Source organism: Vanderwaltozyma polyspora, genomic scaffold (genome assembly GCF_000150035.1).
Source record: "Vanderwaltozyma polyspora DSM 70294 KpolScaffold1066 genomic scaffold, whole genome shotgun sequence".
NCBI classification, from domain to species: Eukaryota; Fungi; Ascomycota; class Saccharomycetes; order Saccharomycetales; family Saccharomycetaceae; genus Vanderwaltozyma; species Vanderwaltozyma polyspora.
This window is the reverse complement of record NW_001834648.1, coordinates 11,582-30,912: the sequence shown is the minus strand read 5'-3', so window position 1 is coordinate 30,912 and position 19,331 is coordinate 11,582. Positions and strand designations below refer to the sequence as shown.

At 31.3% G+C, this 19,331-nt stretch overlaps 11 protein-coding genes across 11 annotated transcripts; 9 read left to right on the top strand and 2 right to left on the bottom strand.

The window, feature by feature from the left end:
• Nucleotides 1-1,143: 1,143 nt before the first annotated feature.
• On the top strand, nucleotides 1,144-2,451 carry EFM2 (S-adenosylmethionine-dependent methyltransferase; the record flags this gene model as incomplete). Its single annotated transcript, XM_001644261.1, has 1 exon — nucleotides 1,144-2,451. One exon carries the CDS (start codon nucleotides 1,144-1,146, stop codon nucleotides 2,449-2,451), a length of 1,308 nt encoding a protein of 435 aa, XP_001644311.1.
• Nucleotides 2,452-3,040: 589 nt separating this feature from the next.
• On the top strand, nucleotides 3,041-3,757 carry LOG1 (Log1p; the record flags this gene model as incomplete). The annotated part of the gene is made up of 1 exon (XM_001644260.1): nucleotides 3,041-3,757. One exon carries the CDS (start codon nucleotides 3,041-3,043, stop codon nucleotides 3,755-3,757), a length of 717 nt encoding a protein of 238 aa, XP_001644310.1.
• A 539-nt stretch (nucleotides 3,758-4,296) lies between these two features.
• Nucleotides 4,297-5,706, top strand: TIM54 (Tim22-complex subunit TIM54; the record flags this gene model as incomplete). Its single annotated transcript, XM_001644259.1, has 1 exon — nucleotides 4,297-5,706. The coding sequence occupies one exon, from the start codon at nucleotides 4,297-4,299 to the stop codon at nucleotides 5,704-5,706; it is 1,410 nt and encodes a 469-aa protein (XP_001644309.1).
• Nucleotides 5,707-7,168: 1,462 nt separating this feature from the next.
• On the top strand, nucleotides 7,169-8,227 carry PEP8 (retromer subunit PEP8; the record flags this gene model as incomplete). The annotated part of the gene is made up of 1 exon (XM_001644258.1): nucleotides 7,169-8,227. One exon carries the CDS (start codon nucleotides 7,169-7,171, stop codon nucleotides 8,225-8,227), a length of 1,059 nt encoding a protein of 352 aa, XP_001644308.1.
• A 475-nt stretch (nucleotides 8,228-8,702) lies between these two features.
• On the top strand, nucleotides 8,703-10,001 carry CHM7 (phosphatidic acid-binding protein CHM7; the record flags this gene model as incomplete). Its single annotated transcript, XM_001644257.1, has 1 exon — nucleotides 8,703-10,001. The coding sequence occupies one exon, from the start codon at nucleotides 8,703-8,705 to the stop codon at nucleotides 9,999-10,001; it is 1,299 nt and encodes a 432-aa protein (XP_001644307.1).
• A 178-nt stretch (nucleotides 10,002-10,179) lies between these two features.
• Kpol_1066p12 (UBX domain-containing protein) lies at nucleotides 10,180-11,469 on the bottom strand (the record flags this gene model as incomplete). Its single annotated transcript, XM_001644256.1, has 1 exon — nucleotides 10,180-11,469. The coding sequence occupies one exon, from the start codon at nucleotides 11,467-11,469 to the stop codon at nucleotides 10,180-10,182; it is 1,290 nt and encodes a 429-aa protein (XP_001644306.1).
• A 578-nt stretch (nucleotides 11,470-12,047) lies between these two features.
• Nucleotides 12,048-12,776, top strand: YPT10 (Rab family GTPase YPT10; the record flags this gene model as incomplete). Its single annotated transcript, XM_001644255.1, has 1 exon — nucleotides 12,048-12,776. One exon carries the CDS (start codon nucleotides 12,048-12,050, stop codon nucleotides 12,774-12,776), a length of 729 nt encoding a protein of 242 aa, XP_001644305.1.
• Nucleotides 12,777-13,120: 344 nt separating this feature from the next.
• Nucleotides 13,121-13,423, top strand: MIC12 (Mic12p; the record flags this gene model as incomplete). Its single annotated transcript, XM_001644254.1, has 1 exon — nucleotides 13,121-13,423. The coding sequence occupies one exon, from the start codon at nucleotides 13,121-13,123 to the stop codon at nucleotides 13,421-13,423; it is 303 nt and encodes a 100-aa protein (XP_001644304.1).
• Nucleotides 13,424-14,027: 604 nt separating this feature from the next.
• On the top strand, nucleotides 14,028-16,064 carry Kpol_1066p9 (uncharacterized protein; the record flags this gene model as incomplete). Its single annotated transcript, XM_001644253.1, has 1 exon — nucleotides 14,028-16,064. One exon carries the CDS (start codon nucleotides 14,028-14,030, stop codon nucleotides 16,062-16,064), a length of 2,037 nt encoding a protein of 678 aa, XP_001644303.1.
• A 241-nt stretch (nucleotides 16,065-16,305) lies between these two features.
• On the bottom strand, nucleotides 16,306-18,150 carry Kpol_1066p8 (uncharacterized protein; the record flags this gene model as incomplete). Its single annotated transcript, XM_001644252.1, has 1 exon — nucleotides 16,306-18,150. The coding sequence occupies one exon, from the start codon at nucleotides 18,148-18,150 to the stop codon at nucleotides 16,306-16,308; it is 1,845 nt and encodes a 614-aa protein (XP_001644302.1).
• A 254-nt stretch (nucleotides 18,151-18,404) lies between these two features.
• Nucleotides 18,405-18,788, top strand: SHG1 (Shg1p; the record flags this gene model as incomplete). The annotated part of the gene is made up of 1 exon (XM_001644251.1): nucleotides 18,405-18,788. One exon carries the CDS (start codon nucleotides 18,405-18,407, stop codon nucleotides 18,786-18,788), a length of 384 nt encoding a protein of 127 aa, XP_001644301.1.
• Between the last annotated feature and the right edge of the window lie 543 nt (nucleotides 18,789-19,331).

Genomic DNA, 19,331 nt, shown 5'->3' with positions numbered 1-19,331 from the left:
AAGTAGTATAATAAACGGAATATGCGAATTGAATTCCCTTCCCCGAAAAGAATCGAGAAACCTTGCGCTTCAAATAAAATTTGTAAAATTGAAAAAGGGGAATTTTCTCTAAAGCCTTTTTCATGCTTTCAATTTAAATGGGTTTTTTTTCCCCTTCGGCCTTAAAGGACCATGGTTGGAATTGAACTTTTCTTGGAGAATTTTAGTTGTTATTTTGACCCCCCGGAGAATTATAATTTGTGATAAATTTAGAGAACTTGAGAGGGTTCAATTGGCCAAGATTTTTTTTGGATTGTTTAGATTACAGATCCTCACGATAAGGGCTAAACTCATTCTAAAATTTCTCTCTCCGTCTCAATTTTTTTCTATAATATAAAGGGTATATTAAATCTTAAATCCAGAAACCTTTACCGAATAGCAAAATGAAAAGTAAATATCACCGGATAATATGTATATTTTATTTGAAATAGAGTTGAAACCCATGAATAGTCATTAATTCATTTCAGTTCCCAAATTCCTAGTTCAATTACAACTATTTAATAGAACTGTTCTCCCAATCAGTTGTGTTTCATTTGAGTAGAGTTTAGCTTTAAATTGAATTCCCCTTATATTGAAATATATATATATATCCAAGTCACGTGACATACACATGTATATACCCACCATTGTTGATATATATAATAAAAGAACTCTAGATGAAGGGCCAATTACCTCTCTACGATCACTCAAATATTCAACAATCCAAACGAGATATTTGAATGGGTCTTAATTGTACTTGTGGGATAAATAGATCTTTCCAAATTCCATTCTCTTTAAACAATCATTCTAAAATTATCTTGTAAGTAAAGACTCAAATGGGTTCACATGAAAGATCAGACAATACAGCTGAGACTGAACTTCTTATCTAAAGTGATTACTAATATCACCCAAACTACAAATTATAATTGAAGCTAGCTGTTGTATAGCTTATGTTCTTGTCTCTTTCTTTATTTAGAAGTTGTTATTAAAGTTGATGAATCTTCAGATCAATTTGATGAGTTTCAAGCTTTAAAAAAGTTTCAATCTCATCTCATCTCATCTCATCTCTTCCAAGTTGATGGTTTGAGATAATATCAAGAAAGTAAAGGAACCAACGATCCAGATATGTTTGATCCATTGGACATGTATGATGCGGACTCACAAAGTTCATTTGATGAGGGTTTGGAGCTTTTTAATCCATTAAATAGAGAGAGAAACGACAATTATGTTAAGAGCAAAAGTGATGAATTGGAAATTTTAAAGGGCGTTGAACAAGAAGATGAAGATGAGGATGAGGACTCTATTGTAGAGGTACTTGATTTACCTTCAGTCCATTATGCTAAGCCTGAGGTCATACTTTGTATTTTATTATTATTACGACCTGATGTTCAAGTTAACTTTCAAAAAAAGCAAGTAGATAATGATGAATCTGATGTCGTTAGTAGAACTTGTAAAGAAAAAGGAATATCAAATGAGATTCTACTAGAATTAGTCAAATGGTATACCGATATTTTCCCTAATAGCAATTTAAATAGTACTCAGAAGCTTTGTTTGAAGATTCCTCAAGTTAAAAATACATCAACAAAAGAATTATTATTGAATTATTATACATCGATTCTAAAAAAATTTGAGATGCTGCAATCCAATGATACCAACAATATCGATGATCAAATTATAGAATCTATATTGAAGGAATCAAGCCTAAGAGTATCTGAAAATTGTGGAAGAACTGCTCAACCATCGATGACAAGGGAATTTAAAATGGATAACCTTGATCAAACTGTTAAACTATATGAACCATCATTAACTGCAGATAATTTAGGTTGGAAAACCTGGGGATCTTCTTTAATATTATCTCAAAAGATGGTTAATTTTTTAAACAACTATAAATATAGCAACCAAAGTGACGATAAATTAAGAATTTTAGAGTTGGGAGCAGGTACAGGTTTAGTTGGCATTTCATGGAGTTGCAAATGGAAAGAAATGATGAAACTTACAAATGGGAACAATCTTCCAAACACAGAAATTATTTTGACTGATCTTCCAGAGATTGTTGGGAATCTACAAAGAAATATTTCAATCAACAATTTAAATGATATCGCAAGAGCCTCTGTGCTAGATTGGACTAATCCTAAAAGTTTTATTCAAGAATATTCTAATGAAAAATTTGACATCATATTGGTTGCAGACCCGATTTATTCACCAAAACATCCAGAATGGGTTACTACAATGATATCCACGTTCCTCAAATCAAATAATGATGCAAGATGTTACTTACAACTACCAATAAGAGCAAAATACAAGGAGGAAAGGTCAAAACTATGGGAACTGTTAAAACACGATAACCTTAAAACGGTTTCTGAGGAACAGGATGTTGGAACCGATGATTGGGGAACCGTTGAATACATTTTCAAAGAGTTATCATGGGAATAATTAAGAAGCATTATATCTTAATTTTAGACCGATCTTTATTGTCATTATACGTCTAATTCAATTAATAATTTTTCTTTTTTTCCCTCTCTTACATTATGAGGTTATAGCTGATTCATTAGTTGACCCTTTCTCTGACAATGTTGCCGTCTAGTAAATGATGATGCATCAACACTCCTTTACCTCCCCTCAGTTGCAATACAATTTATCAATATAGTTAAATGCCTTGTTGGTTGTATGCGTTTCTATATGTGTTTACCAACCATTACCATTATGGTTAAGTTTCATTATATCTTCTGATTTTTCGATATATTTTAAAGGCCATTTTTTAAGCCCTTGACGGACGGTATTGAAATTTGAACAGACTATTTAACATTCACTTTTGTTGAACATTAAAAAGGGTTTTTGATAGGTTTTAGTCATTTGAATGAAGGTATATGGCTAAGCAGAAACTTATTGATCATTTATAGAGGTTATAGATTTGATATTTGTGGGTTTCACACTAATACTGATAAAAAAAAAATAACAACAGATATAAAACGGAGAAGATTGAATCCTCTTTACGAAGACAATAGTTACAAGTGAGAATAAGATGACAAATACTCTAAATATTGATTCAGTTTGTGTATATTGTGGTTCTTCGTTTGGTAATGGTGAGAAGTTTACAGAACAAGCCACTCGTCTTGGTGAACTGCTCCATAAGAATGGTTGGCGATTAGTTTATGGTGGTGGTACTACAGGTTTGATGGGGACTATTGCAAAAGCTACGATGGGTCCAAACTGTGATGGTAATGTATTGGGTATTATTCCTGATGCGTTGGTCAGTAAAGAAATGACTGAAGATTCAAAGAATAAAATTGATAATTTAAATGAAGATTTGAAAAAATCAGTAGAAAATCATCATGGTTCCTCTCCTATTTCTTCAGAATATGGTAGAACTGTTATTGTATCTGATATGCACACTAGAAAGAGGTTGATGGCTGATGAAAGTAATGCGTTTGTTGCCATGCCTGGTGGGTTTGGAACTCTAGAAGAAATCATGGAATGCATAACTTGGTCTCAACTAGGAATTCACAGCAAACCTATTGTTTTATTTAATATGGATGGGTTTTATGATTCTTTGTTGCAATTTATCGAGAATTCTATACAATGTGGATTCATCAGTGCTACAAATGGCAACATCATTCAAGTGGCAACTACTGCTGAAGAAGTCATCGAAAAATTACAATCGTATATTGTTCCAGAAGGTCGCTTTGCTCTAGATTGGAGCATTAACTGTCAAGGTGAACATGAACTAAATGGTAATTAAACTGCAACATTTTTATTTATTAAAAAAGAAAAAGAATGGGTATTCACTTAAACTATCATTTGTAGAATGGAGATAATCAATCTGTTAAATGTCTCTAGTATTTGGACTTGATTATCTTAAAATAAGTCTATCATCATTTTGAGTACCAAAAAGTAAAGAAAAGTTACAATAATTCCTGTTTCTATGAAATAGGAGCTTCTAACCTCTAATGCAATACTTTAGATGGTTCGTTCAATACAAATACAGTTCCTTGCAACTCTGTCAAAGTTTATATATTTTAAACCTTTTATATTTTTAAGTCTTTAATTACCTGATCTAGTTTAATATAAATCGTTGTAATAATAATCGATCAATTTTTGAAATTTTTACTGTACATTAAACATCTAATAACAGTCATCGTAAGGAAATTATCAAATATATAGAGGTATAACTGAACTTGAAGGTTTATCATTGTTACTGATACAACTCATTTGTATTTACCTAATAGTTTGTTTGTTTTAAATTACATTAGGCTCTCGAGCATTGTCAAAGTTAGCAAGATGAGTGATCAAAATAATGCAAAGGCCAAGATTAAGGCAAAGCCTGGGTTCAGTAATCCAGCTCTAAAGGCCATGGGCATATCAAGAATTAGACTACCTTCGAGGAATTGGATGATATTTTTATCAGTAACTACATTAGCTATATCAGGTGCCTTGTATGATAAAAGAAAACAGAAGGAAATACGTTCACATTATATCGATAAGGTAAAGGATAAATCTCTGGAAAAATTGGATAATGATAAAAGAACAAGGAAGATTACAGTATTCATTGCACCACCTCCAAGTGATTATCTTGACAGTTCGTTAAAAATCTGGAGGAGATATGTAAAACCAATTTTATACTATGCTGGTGTGGATTACGAGGTTATTGAAGAACATAGACAAGGTGTTATTAGAACAGAAGTGGCAAATAGAATTAGAGAAATTAGACAAAGACTGATTGATGAAGGGCATGTTCAAGGAAAACCTTCTAATGTTGAAAATACAAGTGAATTGGATGAAGAAAATGGCAAAGATTTTAAAAAGAACTTTGATTATAGAAGAATTATGGGTATCTTTTCTAAGAAAAGCCCACCAGAACATATAACAAGTGAGGATGCATTGGCTTTAGAACCACAATTAGCTGGTGGTGTTATTTGTTTGGGAAGAGGTGCATACAAAGAATATATTAATGGTTTACACGAAGGTTTGCTTGGCCCACTGGAGCAGCCAGAAGATCAAACAAAAATTAAAGTTGCCAAGGAAGATATACCAAATAATGGAAATGCTGGCGATGGTATAGTCGACACAAATAGTCAAAATCTAAATGAAACCGTATTACCTGTATTAGATTCTGATGCTCCTTTGAAAGAGTCAACTAACGAAAACACTTTAGCTGATAAAGATAGTAACGGTAATGATGGTGGCGACAATGACAATGACGATGACGATGAGGATAAAAAAGTGGTTATTCTGCCATCTTTTATAAAACCTGAGGAGTATGCCGATACTGAAATACCGTTGGAAGTGTCCCAAGCATTACTAAAAGGTAATAATGTAATTAGAGATCCAAAAGATAATGTACCAATTTTATTATACCAACCTGTTCTATTGGTTCCAATTCCAAACTTGATTGGATTTTTGACCATACCTGAACGTATTTATAGGTTTTACAGGAAGAGAGTTTACGCTGAGGAAACATGTTCATCAGTAGCAGCATTAGTTAACCAAGAAAATATAAAACCATTCCAAAGCCCAGACGACTTGAATTTAGGAGTATTAGAGGAAGAAGACTGGCCAAAGAAATGGGTTAAGCAAGGTATGGAAAGAAAAAGTGAATGGACAAGAGAATTAAAGGATGACCAAAGAGTAACAGACCACATGTCTATAGTTCATAATATGCCTAATCCAAGAAATGATGATAATAATTAATCAAAACATTAAACGGAAGGATATTTTATTCTGTAGTGGGTAAAACTGTATTCATTTCTATAACATAATCATGTAGATAAATATTTGTAAATATTTAATAAATCAAATATATCAAATCTGAACTATAATAGACGTAGGTTTATAATTGGAGATAGATAATTTCGATTGGGCCACAGTTCTGAAATAAATATCTAGAGCGTCACTGTAAAATATGGGCAATTAAAGTGTCATTAGAATTATAACTTAGATATATGGTATTTATTAAAGCTGATTACTAAATTAGAAGTCAAGTTGTTTATGTGCCTTTTAAATGACTACGATACTTTTAAATAGGCATATGCGGGTTATAATCGACACTAGATGTGATCTGTGACACCAATAAAATTTAACAAACTATACATATCACTTAAATTATAATACACATTAGTATATATTATTATAAGGAATATATTAGATTAGCTTTAATAGTCTATGACAGTAGCTATTGGTGTGTGACACATTGTGACAATGCAAAGTGTCACTAGTAGCATATACAATCGAGAAAACTTGTATGAATGGAAGTGTTAATAGTCTTTCCAAATATATATATATAAATCTTAAATATGGGTAACTGTGCAAGTTGTCCCAAGTGACAAGTAACATTTGGGTTTGTCAATTATATTCCCTACCTCTATAATGACGTTAGCAATAAATTAATCTATTGCTGGTAGTATAAGGTAAATAATGACAACAATAATAAAATAAATGAAATCCAGGAATTGTTTAGGAAAGCAATATATAAATGATACTAAAAATAGTAATAATATTTAGATAAGCTGATTAGCACCAATTCAATAGGGATTTAAAACTCTTAATTGACCTGTGGTTGAACTTGAATTGTTTTAATAGGAAGTGTAACTACATAAAGAATAAGTTGTTCATGATGGAGAAATAAATATTCCCTTTTTACCATTTTAATTCGAAGTTAGAGAGAATTATAGCAATTCTTGAACGCATTATAAACAAGAGCTTTATGCTTATTTCAATTAAAGAATATTAAAACTTGTTGATCAGTGTTTAGTAATGGTAAGACACTGTCTTTTATATCTTTTGTATATAGGACAATTAATGATAAACGATATACTTGGCAGAATCGAAACACAGAATATCCGTTATATGGTCTAAACATTATCACGTGACTATACTACGTTCACGTGATGTATATCATTCTAAACGTCTGGCAATATCTAATCATTGCCAGCTGAAGAATAATCCTTTAGATTTAGTAAGATTAAATAAAGGCTATCTTCAAACTAGTAACAACATCTATATACAAAGTCTGTAACAACATCAATCCAAGAGTGAGGTAACTTATTAGTGGAAATCAAATAGGGTGGTATTACTGAGGACGAGAGGTTTTCTTTTATAGGGTCAAGTTGATATACATAAACGTATAAGTCATATTGGAAAAAAGTTATCAAAGATGAGTATATTCTTTAAAGCCCCAATTGATATTGAAATTTTACTAGATGGTGAAGAATCCAGAAATCACATTGAGGTATCCAATCCTTCTGGTTCTAATGCCAAAACCTTAACTGAATCTATGCCTGTTTTCGAAGATGGCGAAACAGTAAGCGGAATTGCAACCCTTAGAGTCAGAGATGGTAAAAGAGTAGAGCATGCAGGTATCAAAGTATCAATTGTTGGATCTATTGATTTGATTAAAGGCTCTGGGGGTAGCAATGGAGGTACTACCACTAGTAATAGCTTTAAAAGCGTAGACTCAAGAAAAAAATCAGTTGAACAGTTTTTATGTTTAACTTATGATTTATGTCCTGCTGGTGAATTACAACATTCACAAAGCTTCCCATTTAATTTTAAAAACTTACCTAAAAGACATGAGTCTTATAAAGGTAAAAATGTCGATGTTTCATATTATGTCAAGGTAACATTGATCAGGAAAGGTGCCGATATTTCTAAAATAAAGAAATTTTGGGTTAATCTTTACCTGAGTCAAAAGGAAATAGAAAATTTAAATAAGAAACCAGTTGCTATACGAGAAGAAGCAAATAAAACTAGAGAAGAAATCACTAAACCAAACGCCGAGGAAGAATCCTTAATCTCTAATGAATCAAAGCCAGTCAAATTAGACATTGGTATTGAAAATTGTTTACATATCGAATTCGAATACGCTAAATCAGCTTATTCTCTTAAAGATGTAATAGTAGGGAGAATATATTTCCTTCTATCAAGATTGAAAATTAAACATATGGAGGTAAGTCTTATAACTAGAGAATCTGCAGGAGTGTCATCCGCAAGTACTTTGGTTGATTCTACCGCTATAAGATATGAAATCATGGATGGTTCGCCAGTAAAAGGTGAAACTATACCAATTAGATTGTTTTTAAGTGGTTACGAATTAACCCCAAATATGGGTTGCAATTATTTTAATGTGAAAAATTATCTGAGCTTAGTAATTATAGATGAAGACGGAAGAAGATATTTTAAACAATCTGAAATAACACTTTACCGTCAAAAATAAATAACAATACCAGCTCAAGACATTTATTCATGACAATGATCTTAGACAAATGCATTAATCGAGTACAATTTTGAATTGGACTCTTGAGGAAATAAAAAAACGCATATATAAATAAAGAATATAGATAAATAAACCACCATTTATGTATATATGTATGTATATATAAAATATATTATCCGATATCAAAAACTTGTCATCAATTGAAATGAATTATATAAAAAGTACAGTTGATTAGACCTTTAATGGTTAAATTCTGGATCTTCAATAAATTTCATATTCTAAGATCACATAATCATATCAAATTACGATATTTCATATTGATAAATTATAAAAATGATTGATCTTCAACGTAAAGCTATGATTTGAATTAAGGTTGTTGATGGTATAGTGAGTTGTTATTGAGAGTTTGGCGTTGGATTTGATGAATATATGTATATACCAAATTCCAGTCAGTTTTTTCACTATTTGATATTCGATGGGACTACCGAAATCAAGGTTGGCATCACTTTATAAGGATTTTACACCTTTAAAAGAATTGAATCCCGATGGATATGTTGCTAACATCAATACTTGGGTTAAATATCTACATGAGAATTATTTAAGTGATACAAGAAACGTTGTTTTACATATTGGCACGCAATTTCTACAATGCCTTAGTGATGCATCTCATGGAACACCTAGTAGCATTGATTTAGTGATTGATAAACTGGTCGAAGATGGTGTATTGATCCCATATAATGAATTTACTAGCGGAAGTATTGGATTAGGTGTTAGTACTAGTATGTTTTCTTGGCTTACCAACAGATTTGGAATGTCATCAAGATTTACTAGCAGGAAATCGAATAATGAGATGGGATATTTAAAAGACATGGATTTAATTATAAAGGAAAATTTAATTAATAATTATAGTTTGATTATTGATGAGATAAATAGCAATATATTAGTGCATGTCACAGGTATATCAGATCTTGTCTTTTCAAGGGAACAGTTTATTCAAAGAGCAGGCGTCTCAAAATATCTTAACCTTGATAGTTATGATGCAATGCTATTATATTTAAAAGATTATAAAAAAGTGATTGCATATTCAGATAATGTAGTTAAAATAATAAATTGTCCTTTTATAAAGTCTTCCGCGTCCTTTCCCCAAGATATTACAGATAATGATGTTGCTATTGTTAATATTAAAACCAATATAAGCAACATTAGCCAAAGAATTAAACAAATGGAAGATAAAATAAGGTATTATAATCAAAAATTAACTGTGAAAGCAACTAAAAGAGAAGTGTTGAAGGAATATCTGAGAGCCAAGATGATTATAGAGAAACATTTATTAACTTTATTAAAATTCCAAAATAATTTGATAGAGGTTAAGCATCAGATTGATTTATCTGCTACTAATGCAACCCTTGTTGAAACACTATCGAGAAGTGTGGATGTAATGAGGTCATTAAATGAATATGCAGGATCGACTGAAGGAGTAGAACAATTGTTAGATGCTATTGAAAACGAAAAGTTGAAATCGAATAAGATTGGCGATTTATTGTCTTCAATTGGTTACAATGAAGAAGATGAAGATGTGGAAGAATTAGATAAGGAACTAGAGAAATTAACTCTTGAATCTGATATAGCAGAAAATGTTGATAAAGAGAAAGAAAATAAGGATAAACAACTCGATAAATTAAGAGACTTAATTTCAGTAAGTTCTGAACTGAAAAAGCATGAAAACACCAATACAGAAAAAAGTTCAGATAATGCAATGTTGATAGAAGAATAGGCAATGTACCAGGTTATTGGATTCTTATTTCTTAATAATTATATATATAGATATATATAATAGAGTTAAATTATATTTAAATATGTACCTTGACTAAACGCTGCCAGAGCTTGCATACACACAACTATATCTGTCATCCTTAATGCTTTTCTAGTGATTGTTCAATAGACTAGCTGGATTAATCATCTTTTTTGCTCTCTAGATTGAGATTATTACCATTGTAGGTTGGACGGTCATTCTTGTCATCTTTTTTGGTTTTCTTACTGTCGTTTGATTCAGGATTATTAGCCAAATTGGAAGAAGATGAATTTTCAGTAATCTGAGTAATATAAGGAAATGTGCCTGGAGATTCAAATCTTTGTTCGTTGTTAGCTTCTGGATAGCTAGAATCTGTATCAATTGGTGATTCGCTGCTTGATTCCGGGAAAGCTTGTTGATTGGTATCAGAATTGGATATTTGTGTCTCTATTGATGGTGAAGATCTCCAGAACCAAAGCTTATTCAAAATCTTTCCTACTACGCCTGAGTTTGTTATAGCTGATAAATCTTCCTCGCAAGGATCTAAAATTAAAACGGATCTTGGTGTTAATTCTAAATCTGTTAGAGATTTTGATTCATCCTCAGGACTGAAAGTAACCCTTGGAACATTTCTATGGAATAGATAAGATACAGTTCCGTCTGTTCTGTTTTCATCTACCCAATCTCTGACATCACGTAAAGTTTTGTCTGAGTCAAAAGTATTCTTCAATGAATCACTATTAGTTAATTTAATTAAAAGCTTACAATCCTTTAGGTTTTCGTATTTTTCTGATTTCTTGATATTATCATTCACTTCGGTTGGAACTACTTCAATAATTTCTTCATCAGAGATATCGTCAACAATTTGTTTCTGTGACAGTTCTCTATCTTTTCTCTCCTGTTTATCGGCTTGTACTAATCTCAGGATTCTTTCACGCTCTTTACGTTCAAGCTTCTTCTGTTTCATCACTTCTTGTTGATATATTTTCTGTGTCAAGTCATTAACTTCTTCTTTAAAAGTTTTCTTTGTTTCCTTTGTATCCTCATTGTTTTTCATTTCAGGAGTATTTTCCTGTTCATTGATATTTGGTGAATCGCAATTCGTAGATTCTAAATAATCAACGACTCTATTCCAATGAGAGAAATTTCCATGCCCACTTTCACCATGTATTACCATTTGGATCTGTTGATCTTTAATGAAATATAAACTAGGGGTTTGAATAGAAGGGAAAAGTTCTTTGAAATTAGTAAATTCATGCGTGCCTTGGACAATCTTCAACCATACGGATTTCTTTAATAATTTATCAGTAATCATTCTTGGATGAAACCAAGATTGTATCCAACTATCATCGTTACTGATGTCAACACCATAAACTACCAAAACTTTTCCAAATTGTAAAGATTCTGTAATGGCATCTTGAACAGATTCTGTGAAACCAAATCCTGACATTTCTCTGCTTCTTCTTGTAAATCTTGCTGCAATAACCAAATCAAATTATGACTCAATATAAACAAATACTAAGTCTTTCTAGTTGTCGAATATCTTCAAGCAGGTTCAAATTTAATACTATCTAATCAAAAGATTTCTTCAACTGTTATCAAATTCTATCTTAAAATTATCAAAATCAAATGGAATAAAAATGGAATATAAGATCAAATATACCACAAATTAGAAAACAACAAACCTTACTCCCAACAGAACGTAATCAAAGGATTCGAATCGATGTCTTTGGATTATCTTCTTGTAGTATCTTTCTCTCTTTTAATAATAATCGATAAATCCATTGTTTAATTGACAGATATCTAAAATTTCTATATAATTTATACTTAAAACATCCTTTAAATAATAATTAAAGGTCATCGCAATCAATATAATACTGCTTTCGAGGATAAATTTGATAGTCAACAGCTCAAAGGTATTTCAAAAGAGGATATAATTGAATTGTGTATCTGTTATTGTTGTGTGTATCAAGTTTTGTATGGTAATCATCGATATTGATCAATTTAATTGAATAAAATAGGTAAAGGATGAGTGCTACTGTTGAAACAAGAGATGAGTTCGAAAATGTTATAGTTTGTGATTTAAAATTAGTTTTGTTGGGTGACTCTTCTGTCGGTAAGACCTCTATTGTTGGCAGATTGACTACTGGCAATTTTATTAATAGCAATGCTACCATTGGGGCAGCATTTGTAACTACTACTATTGAAGTTGATGATGAAGAGATGATTAATGGTGGTAATAACGGTATGAGTAGTAAAAGGTCGATTAAGAAAAGGGTTAATTTTGAAATATGGGATACTGCAGGACAAGAACGTTATAGATCATTGGCCCCCATGTATTATAGGAACACCGATGTTGCATTGATTGTTTTTGATCTTTCTAGACCTCAAAGTTTTAAAGGAGCTCAAAGTTGGATTGAAGAATTAAACTCATACGTCGAAGAAAGTAGTCGGGGAGAGATAATTACTGTTCTAGTAGGTAGCAAGAAAGATATAGAGATCGGCCAACCTTCAATGGCACCTATAATAGACAACTTTGATAAATTAAAATTTACCAAAAATTTACAAAAAGTTAGTGCCAAGACAGGTGAAGGAATCCAAGAATTATTCGAAAATATAGTGCGTGAATTACCAAATGAGAAGTTCAGACCATTGGGTCAACCCAATGGTGAACCAGAACATCATAAACACATCAAGCTTGATTCCAAAACCAGATCATGGACAAGAATCACCGATAGAACTGCTTGTGAGTGTTGAAATTTGTAGTATTGTGTTAGTACTACTAGGCAAACCATTACAAAGACAAACTGAATCAAACTGGACTGTAGTAGACTGCGTCAGATTGATAACACAGACCCTACCATTAACATGTTCACAATATATTTATGCTCTCATTGCTTTAAACCTTTTTAACCAAACAGAAGTAGATTAAGTTCCCGGGGGTCTTTGGTCTCTTCAGTCTTGGCATAAAAGAAATTGAAAAGGTTTTTCACCAACACTTTTCAATTTGAACAAGAATAAGACAATAGTGGTCATTAGTTGGTATATAATTGGGTTCAATCAAGAACAGTAGTTGTCCTATTACTATTTTTCAAGGAAATATGAGCAAGATTTGGAAATTTACATCATTTGCAACTATTTCAAGTGTTGCAGCAGCTTCATTATACTTATATGCAATTGACAAAAATGGATACTATTATGAGAAATCAAAGTTTAAACAAGTCACTGACAGAGTAAGAAAGTTAATCGATGGTGATGAGACGTTTAAGTATGTTACTATTGATGATTTTGTAAGTGGTCCAACACAAATCCAAACAAGATCAAGAGGTGAAACTTTTAAAGATCTGTGGAATGCAGAAGTTCGTAGAACTGCTCAATGGATCTATTCTCTTGGGGGTCGTTAATCTGTAATGATAAACAAACATTCCACGATGGTGTTTCATCGACATCAACATCACTGTACTAAGCATGATTTATACTATCTACATGTAGTCTATTCCCTATATATTCGTTTTATATTTCTTAAGAATTTAATTTTATAATATTATCTACCAATTTGATAATAAGTTTACATGGTTTGGATGCGACTTAAAAACATGTAACATCTTGGAATCAGTAGAGTACCTCATCGACAACCCCATTGTTGCAGTTGTTGTACCATTTGGTCAAGATATCCCACTTTTCTTAGACCTTTTTTCATTTATTTTTATAGCAGTCTCTTAACTATTAAACAAAATTTTAAAGTAGAAAAGGCTTCAAATTAAAAACAAATATAAATTTGTGTGATCTGATTCAGTAGTTCAAGTTGAACTTATAAGGGCAACAAGTCATTGGAAAGGTCGAATTGGTGAGATCTGTTACATTTGGATGAGATCATAGTGATATTTGTTTGACAAGTGTGTGTTTTTTCTGTTGAAAAGGGGGTTTCCTAGTTCTCTATAAGTTAAAAGTTTGATTTTTAAGTGATTTAAAAGGTTCGAATAAGGTAACAAACGAATATACAAGGCAATGGTTGATCAGGATATTGCAAGCAGTCAGAGTACAGGTATAAGCACAGGTACCTCTGGTATGGCTGAGACGTTGAGTGAAGGAGATTTATTTGAAAGATCAGAAATTAAACGTATTTTGGATTCTGATGTAGCTATTAATACTCTTCTAGCACGTTTAAAGCAATCGCTATTAACTTGTGAAGAATTTACAAAATATATAAAGAAGAAATATATGTTTGAAGAAGAAAATGTTGAGGAATTATCAAAGCAGTATAAGCATTTCTTTAGTTCAACTTCAGCAACTGCACCAAGCTTAAGACGCAGTATTCAACAGATTTTGCAATTTGATGGTAAAATGGCGCAAGTTAAACAAAGCTATATTAGTGCATTGGTTAAAATGTATGAAGAATTAAGTGCTTTGTTATTAACAATGACCAAGATGAGGAAATCGATTAAAGAAAAAGGTAGAAGACTTGAAAAAGATGTTGTGGATTCTATTCATATCGCAGAAAAGGCTCAAGCTCGTTATAATTCTTTATGTCAGGACTGGGAAAAATTGAGGTTAACTGATCCTACAAAGACAAAGTTAACGTTAAGAGGTTCTAAAACAACAAAGGAGCAGGAAGAAGAATTACAAAGAAAAATTGACGCTGCAGATTTAGAGTATAAGCAAAGAGTGGACCATTCAACCTCATTAAGAAATAGTTTTTTAAATTCTGAAAGACCAAAGATAGTCTCAGAATTAAGAGATTTGATCTTAGAAATAGACACAGCTTTGACAATTCAATTACAAAAATATACTATTTGGACAGAAAATTTGGCTTTAAATACAGGTGTCACTATTTCACCTTTAGAAGAATCAAAATCAATGAGATCCATCGCTGCAAAAGTTACTAATGAAAGAGACCTGTATGATTATTTGAATAAATATAATAAGCAAAGTAAAGATTCGATTTTAGTGAATAGAAATTTGATCCCTGTGCCGTATAAGAAACATCCGTCTATGGCAAAAGGTCAACTGATCAATCCAACAGGTTCATTCACCGTTAATAGTTCCAGAAATACAAATAATTTTAAGAATTCGACAACATCAAAATCAATAAATACAGAAGGTGGTTTTCACTCGAATTCATCTAGCACTTATAATTCTCCTGCAAATTCAGTTAACAATTTGGGCTCGACAAAAACAAGTTTAGCAAATACTGCAATTGCATCAAGTATGTCTGGTATTGGTATGAATCTTTTAAGTCATACTGATAGCACAGGAAATCAATCACCTATCGATAATTCAAGCATGTTCAAACCTCCAAGTCTTAATCCTGGTAATGGGATTGGGAAACCAGGTAGAATACCAAGTTTGGCTACCACATCTTCTGGTGTGTCAGGTGACTCTGGAAGACCACTATCGCATATTCAAACAAACTCTTCGATGCCTCCTGGAACTCAAAAGAATTTCAAGACATTTGGTGTACCACTAGAGAGTCTACTTGAATTTGAACAAGAGATGGTGCCAGCAATTGTAAGGCAATCGATTTATGTGATTGATACATATGGTTTAGATTTGGAAGGTATTTATAGAAAATCTGCAAATATTTTAGAAGTAAGCAAACTGAAAGAGGAGATTGATAGAGATCCTTCTAATATTTCGATGATTCTCCCTCCTAAAGATTATACCGAAGCAGATATATACGTAGTCGGTTCCTTACTGAAGGCATTTTTTAGCGCTTTGCCAGATCCATTAATACCCTCTAGCACAGTCCCAGAATTAAAAATATGTCTATCTATTGATGATTATAATACAAGAAAAAATTATATTCATGGTTTAATATACAAGTTCCCAGATGCACAATATTGGACACTAAGGTCATTAATGTTCCATTTAAAGAGAGTTTCTGAACATGAGTCTGAAAATAGAATGAATATAAAGGGATTATCTATAATTTGGGGACCTTGCATTGTTCCACAAAACGATGAGGATAGCAACGACATTAACTTCCAGATTAAGATAATGGAAGTTTTATTCGATGTAGCAGATCAAGCATTTGAACCTGAGTGATCAGATTTCTCTGTGTAATACTAAAAATATAAGGACAAAACAGGAATTAATCATATTTTTTCATTAATAATATTTCATACTTCTATATTTCTTTAACTTTATAAAAAGATAATTTGTTGTACCATTTTAACATAACTATAAAAGGCAATCTTTATGCATAAATTAACATTATATATCGGAATCTTCTCAATTTTGCTGATTTAAATCTTGCATAGAGTTGGATTCTATACCAACAGATATTTCAGTAACATTTCAAAAACCCAGATACCTCAGTCTTTTGATCAGGGCTGAATGAATAGTTGAAACTATAGAGATTATTGTCTTTTACTAAAAGCTTTTTATTAACTAAGAGACTCAAGTCTTTTTTAATTTCATTTTCTTGGACATTATCATTTACCTCCAACTTAGATATTAATTCTCGAAATGATAATTTATCAATTTCATTGAATTGATAAATAATTGATGCAGTGAATAAATTTGAAATTATAGTCATGTATGATCCGTCTTTTAATTTTATTGGAGATTCTGTTTCTAAAACATGATACTCATAAAAAGAATTTAGTCGTTTAGAATTTTGTTCCTCTTCTAAAATTATAGTTTCCCACTCATTCTTGTATATTTCAGAAGGCCAACAAGGTTTTATGATTGAGGAAGGGAGATTAATATTATTATCATTTTTTAATAAAATATGAAATGCTTCTGTCTCATTATTATTTAGATGTAATGGAGCTTTGAACCCTTCAATAAAAGGTTTAACGATTTTATCTATAGCCTTTCCAACAGTGGGTATTTCTTTTCCAATAACCTCGTGAAACTGATGCTCTAAACATGACTCTTTGAAATAAGCTGAATTAAAATCTTTATTTAGTGTCATCATTCTTCTAAACAACGAAGAATAGTAATAATTAGTAAAAAATATCTCTGGTGCTACCAAATAATATAATGTATAAGATATCGCCGCTGAAAGTAATCTCAGTTCTTGGGCTTCTTCAATTGCGTTAAACTGGCTTTGATCTATAAGCTCTTTGTAATTATCCTTGAATAATTTATCCAGAAATTTTTGGAGTCCACGATATAAAGTTTTCTCATTTCCATAGCATTGTTTAAAATTGTTTCTAATACTTGCTAATAGAATATTATTGTAGCCAATTGAATTTTCAGTTCCAATGTACGCATCGACTTTGTCAATTGAAAATAAGTTATCAATCAATCTGTTTTTGTATATGATATTTCTAGATTTCACAAATTCCATTATTAGATTTGTAGAATCATTCTGCATCATTATCATGTCTGTGATATTTGTTATATCATCTCTAGAGAGTCGGTAATGAATTAATGATGTTATAATTAATTTAATATCTGATTTCAATGATTCTAATAACTCAATTCTACTTTTTTCCATTCTATACTCTCCAAAATATTGAGAAATTTGTAAAGTTCTTTTCCAAATTGGCATAAAACTTGATAATTCGAGCTTTCCCTCTTTTATTTTACTAATACTGCTTTTAAAATGATCATTTGCAAAATTAGGAATTGAATGATATAGTTTACTATCGATCATTTTGAACTTCTTTAAATAAATAATAGTACTCAAAATCTTATTGAAATCTTGAGAATTATCATTTATAAATAGTCTAATTGAATTTTGAAATATTTCAATATAGTTTGGAATCCTACCAACAATATAGTCTTTAACCAAATGGCTTAAATTAAATTCAGTTATCTCTAACTTTGAATTAATCCAACTTATATGACCATTAAGTATAGTTATAATCTTTTTGCACAGTTGGAAGGTATAATACAATTCAACTAAGCCAACGGTATCATTAGAGTCAGCATAATTAATATTATTCAAATATATCTTGTATCTAATCTTCAACTGATCAATGATCCATTCTAAGTGTGAGCCTTGTAACTGATTACTACTTGATTCGACATTGCAATTATCATATATTAACCTTCCAATTGACTCTAGCTGAATAGTTTTCTGTTTGATATCATTACCATTACTCTTAATTGACAAAATACAATCTAAAGCATCGATATATTCTTGTTTTAACAATTCCAACTCAAACTCCTGTACCATTGGATGGTATTCATTAAAGTTTCCTAGGTTTGCCTTATTGATATCCAATATTTAATATTTTAAATGATATCGGTTACTTAAAAGAACAAAACTGTTTTTAAATATCAACTATCTTGTAGTTACAGTTGTAGTTGTTATTGTAGGTGTTATTGTTGCTGTGGTGGTGGCAGTGATTGTAGTAGTCGTGATTCCAAGATCAGTTCGAGTTTGATTAGATCGTTCGTGGTTGATAATTCGCAAAGGATATTTTGAAGATGAGTGATGAAGTCGATAAAGCTCAAGAAGCAGTCGAAAGGTTTAAAAGACAAGGTTATTTTGATAAGATTAAACAGGATATTTTAAATAAGCAACTCTATGAAGAATCTAATTTATCTGTACAAGAGATGATTAGAGACAAGGTTGGTAAAATTGTCAAAGATATGGTTTCTGAAGATGAGAATTTGATATTTAAGAATAGAGGTTCTACAAGTGCTTTGATAGAGGCTCAGATATTTAAAGATGGTTATAAAAAATTGCAAGAAGGTGAAAATGGAATAAAATTAGACGAATACATTGATAACAGCCTTAGTGATAAAATTTTGCTGGAGGATATCAAATCTAAATTGTATGGTTTAATTGAAGAGGAAAAATCTAATTAACAAATCGATCTAATTCCATAATTGTTTCTCAAATTTTGGCATTATGGATATAAGTGATATGATATATTATCAACTCATCAATATTTCTAGAGAAATAATGTACTTGTTCCCAAGCTGGTTAAAATGATATGTAAATGCAGCCTACAAGTATATGCTGTTTTGGGATTTATTATTCTACACTGTTGACCTTATAATAACCCAAGGTCAATTCATGAACTTTCCGACTCAACGTTTTACAATGTCAAGAGTAAGAACTTCTATTGTTGGCAAAATTATAAGATTCGATTTTAAAAAAACTATGGAATGGTTGATATCTTTGATTTGTGTGGCAATTAAGGATTCTAGTTAACAACTACGGTTTGGTTAGCGAGGATATCACATTTGAATATTTCAAAAGTTATTGGGTAAACTTAAAGACGTAAAGACCTTATATATGCTGTGTAATCATAAAGAATAATATAAATATCTATTTGTTCATTCTCGAAAAAAAAAAACAAGTTCTACAATCTGAACTGGGATTGACTACGGATTAGATGCATCTTA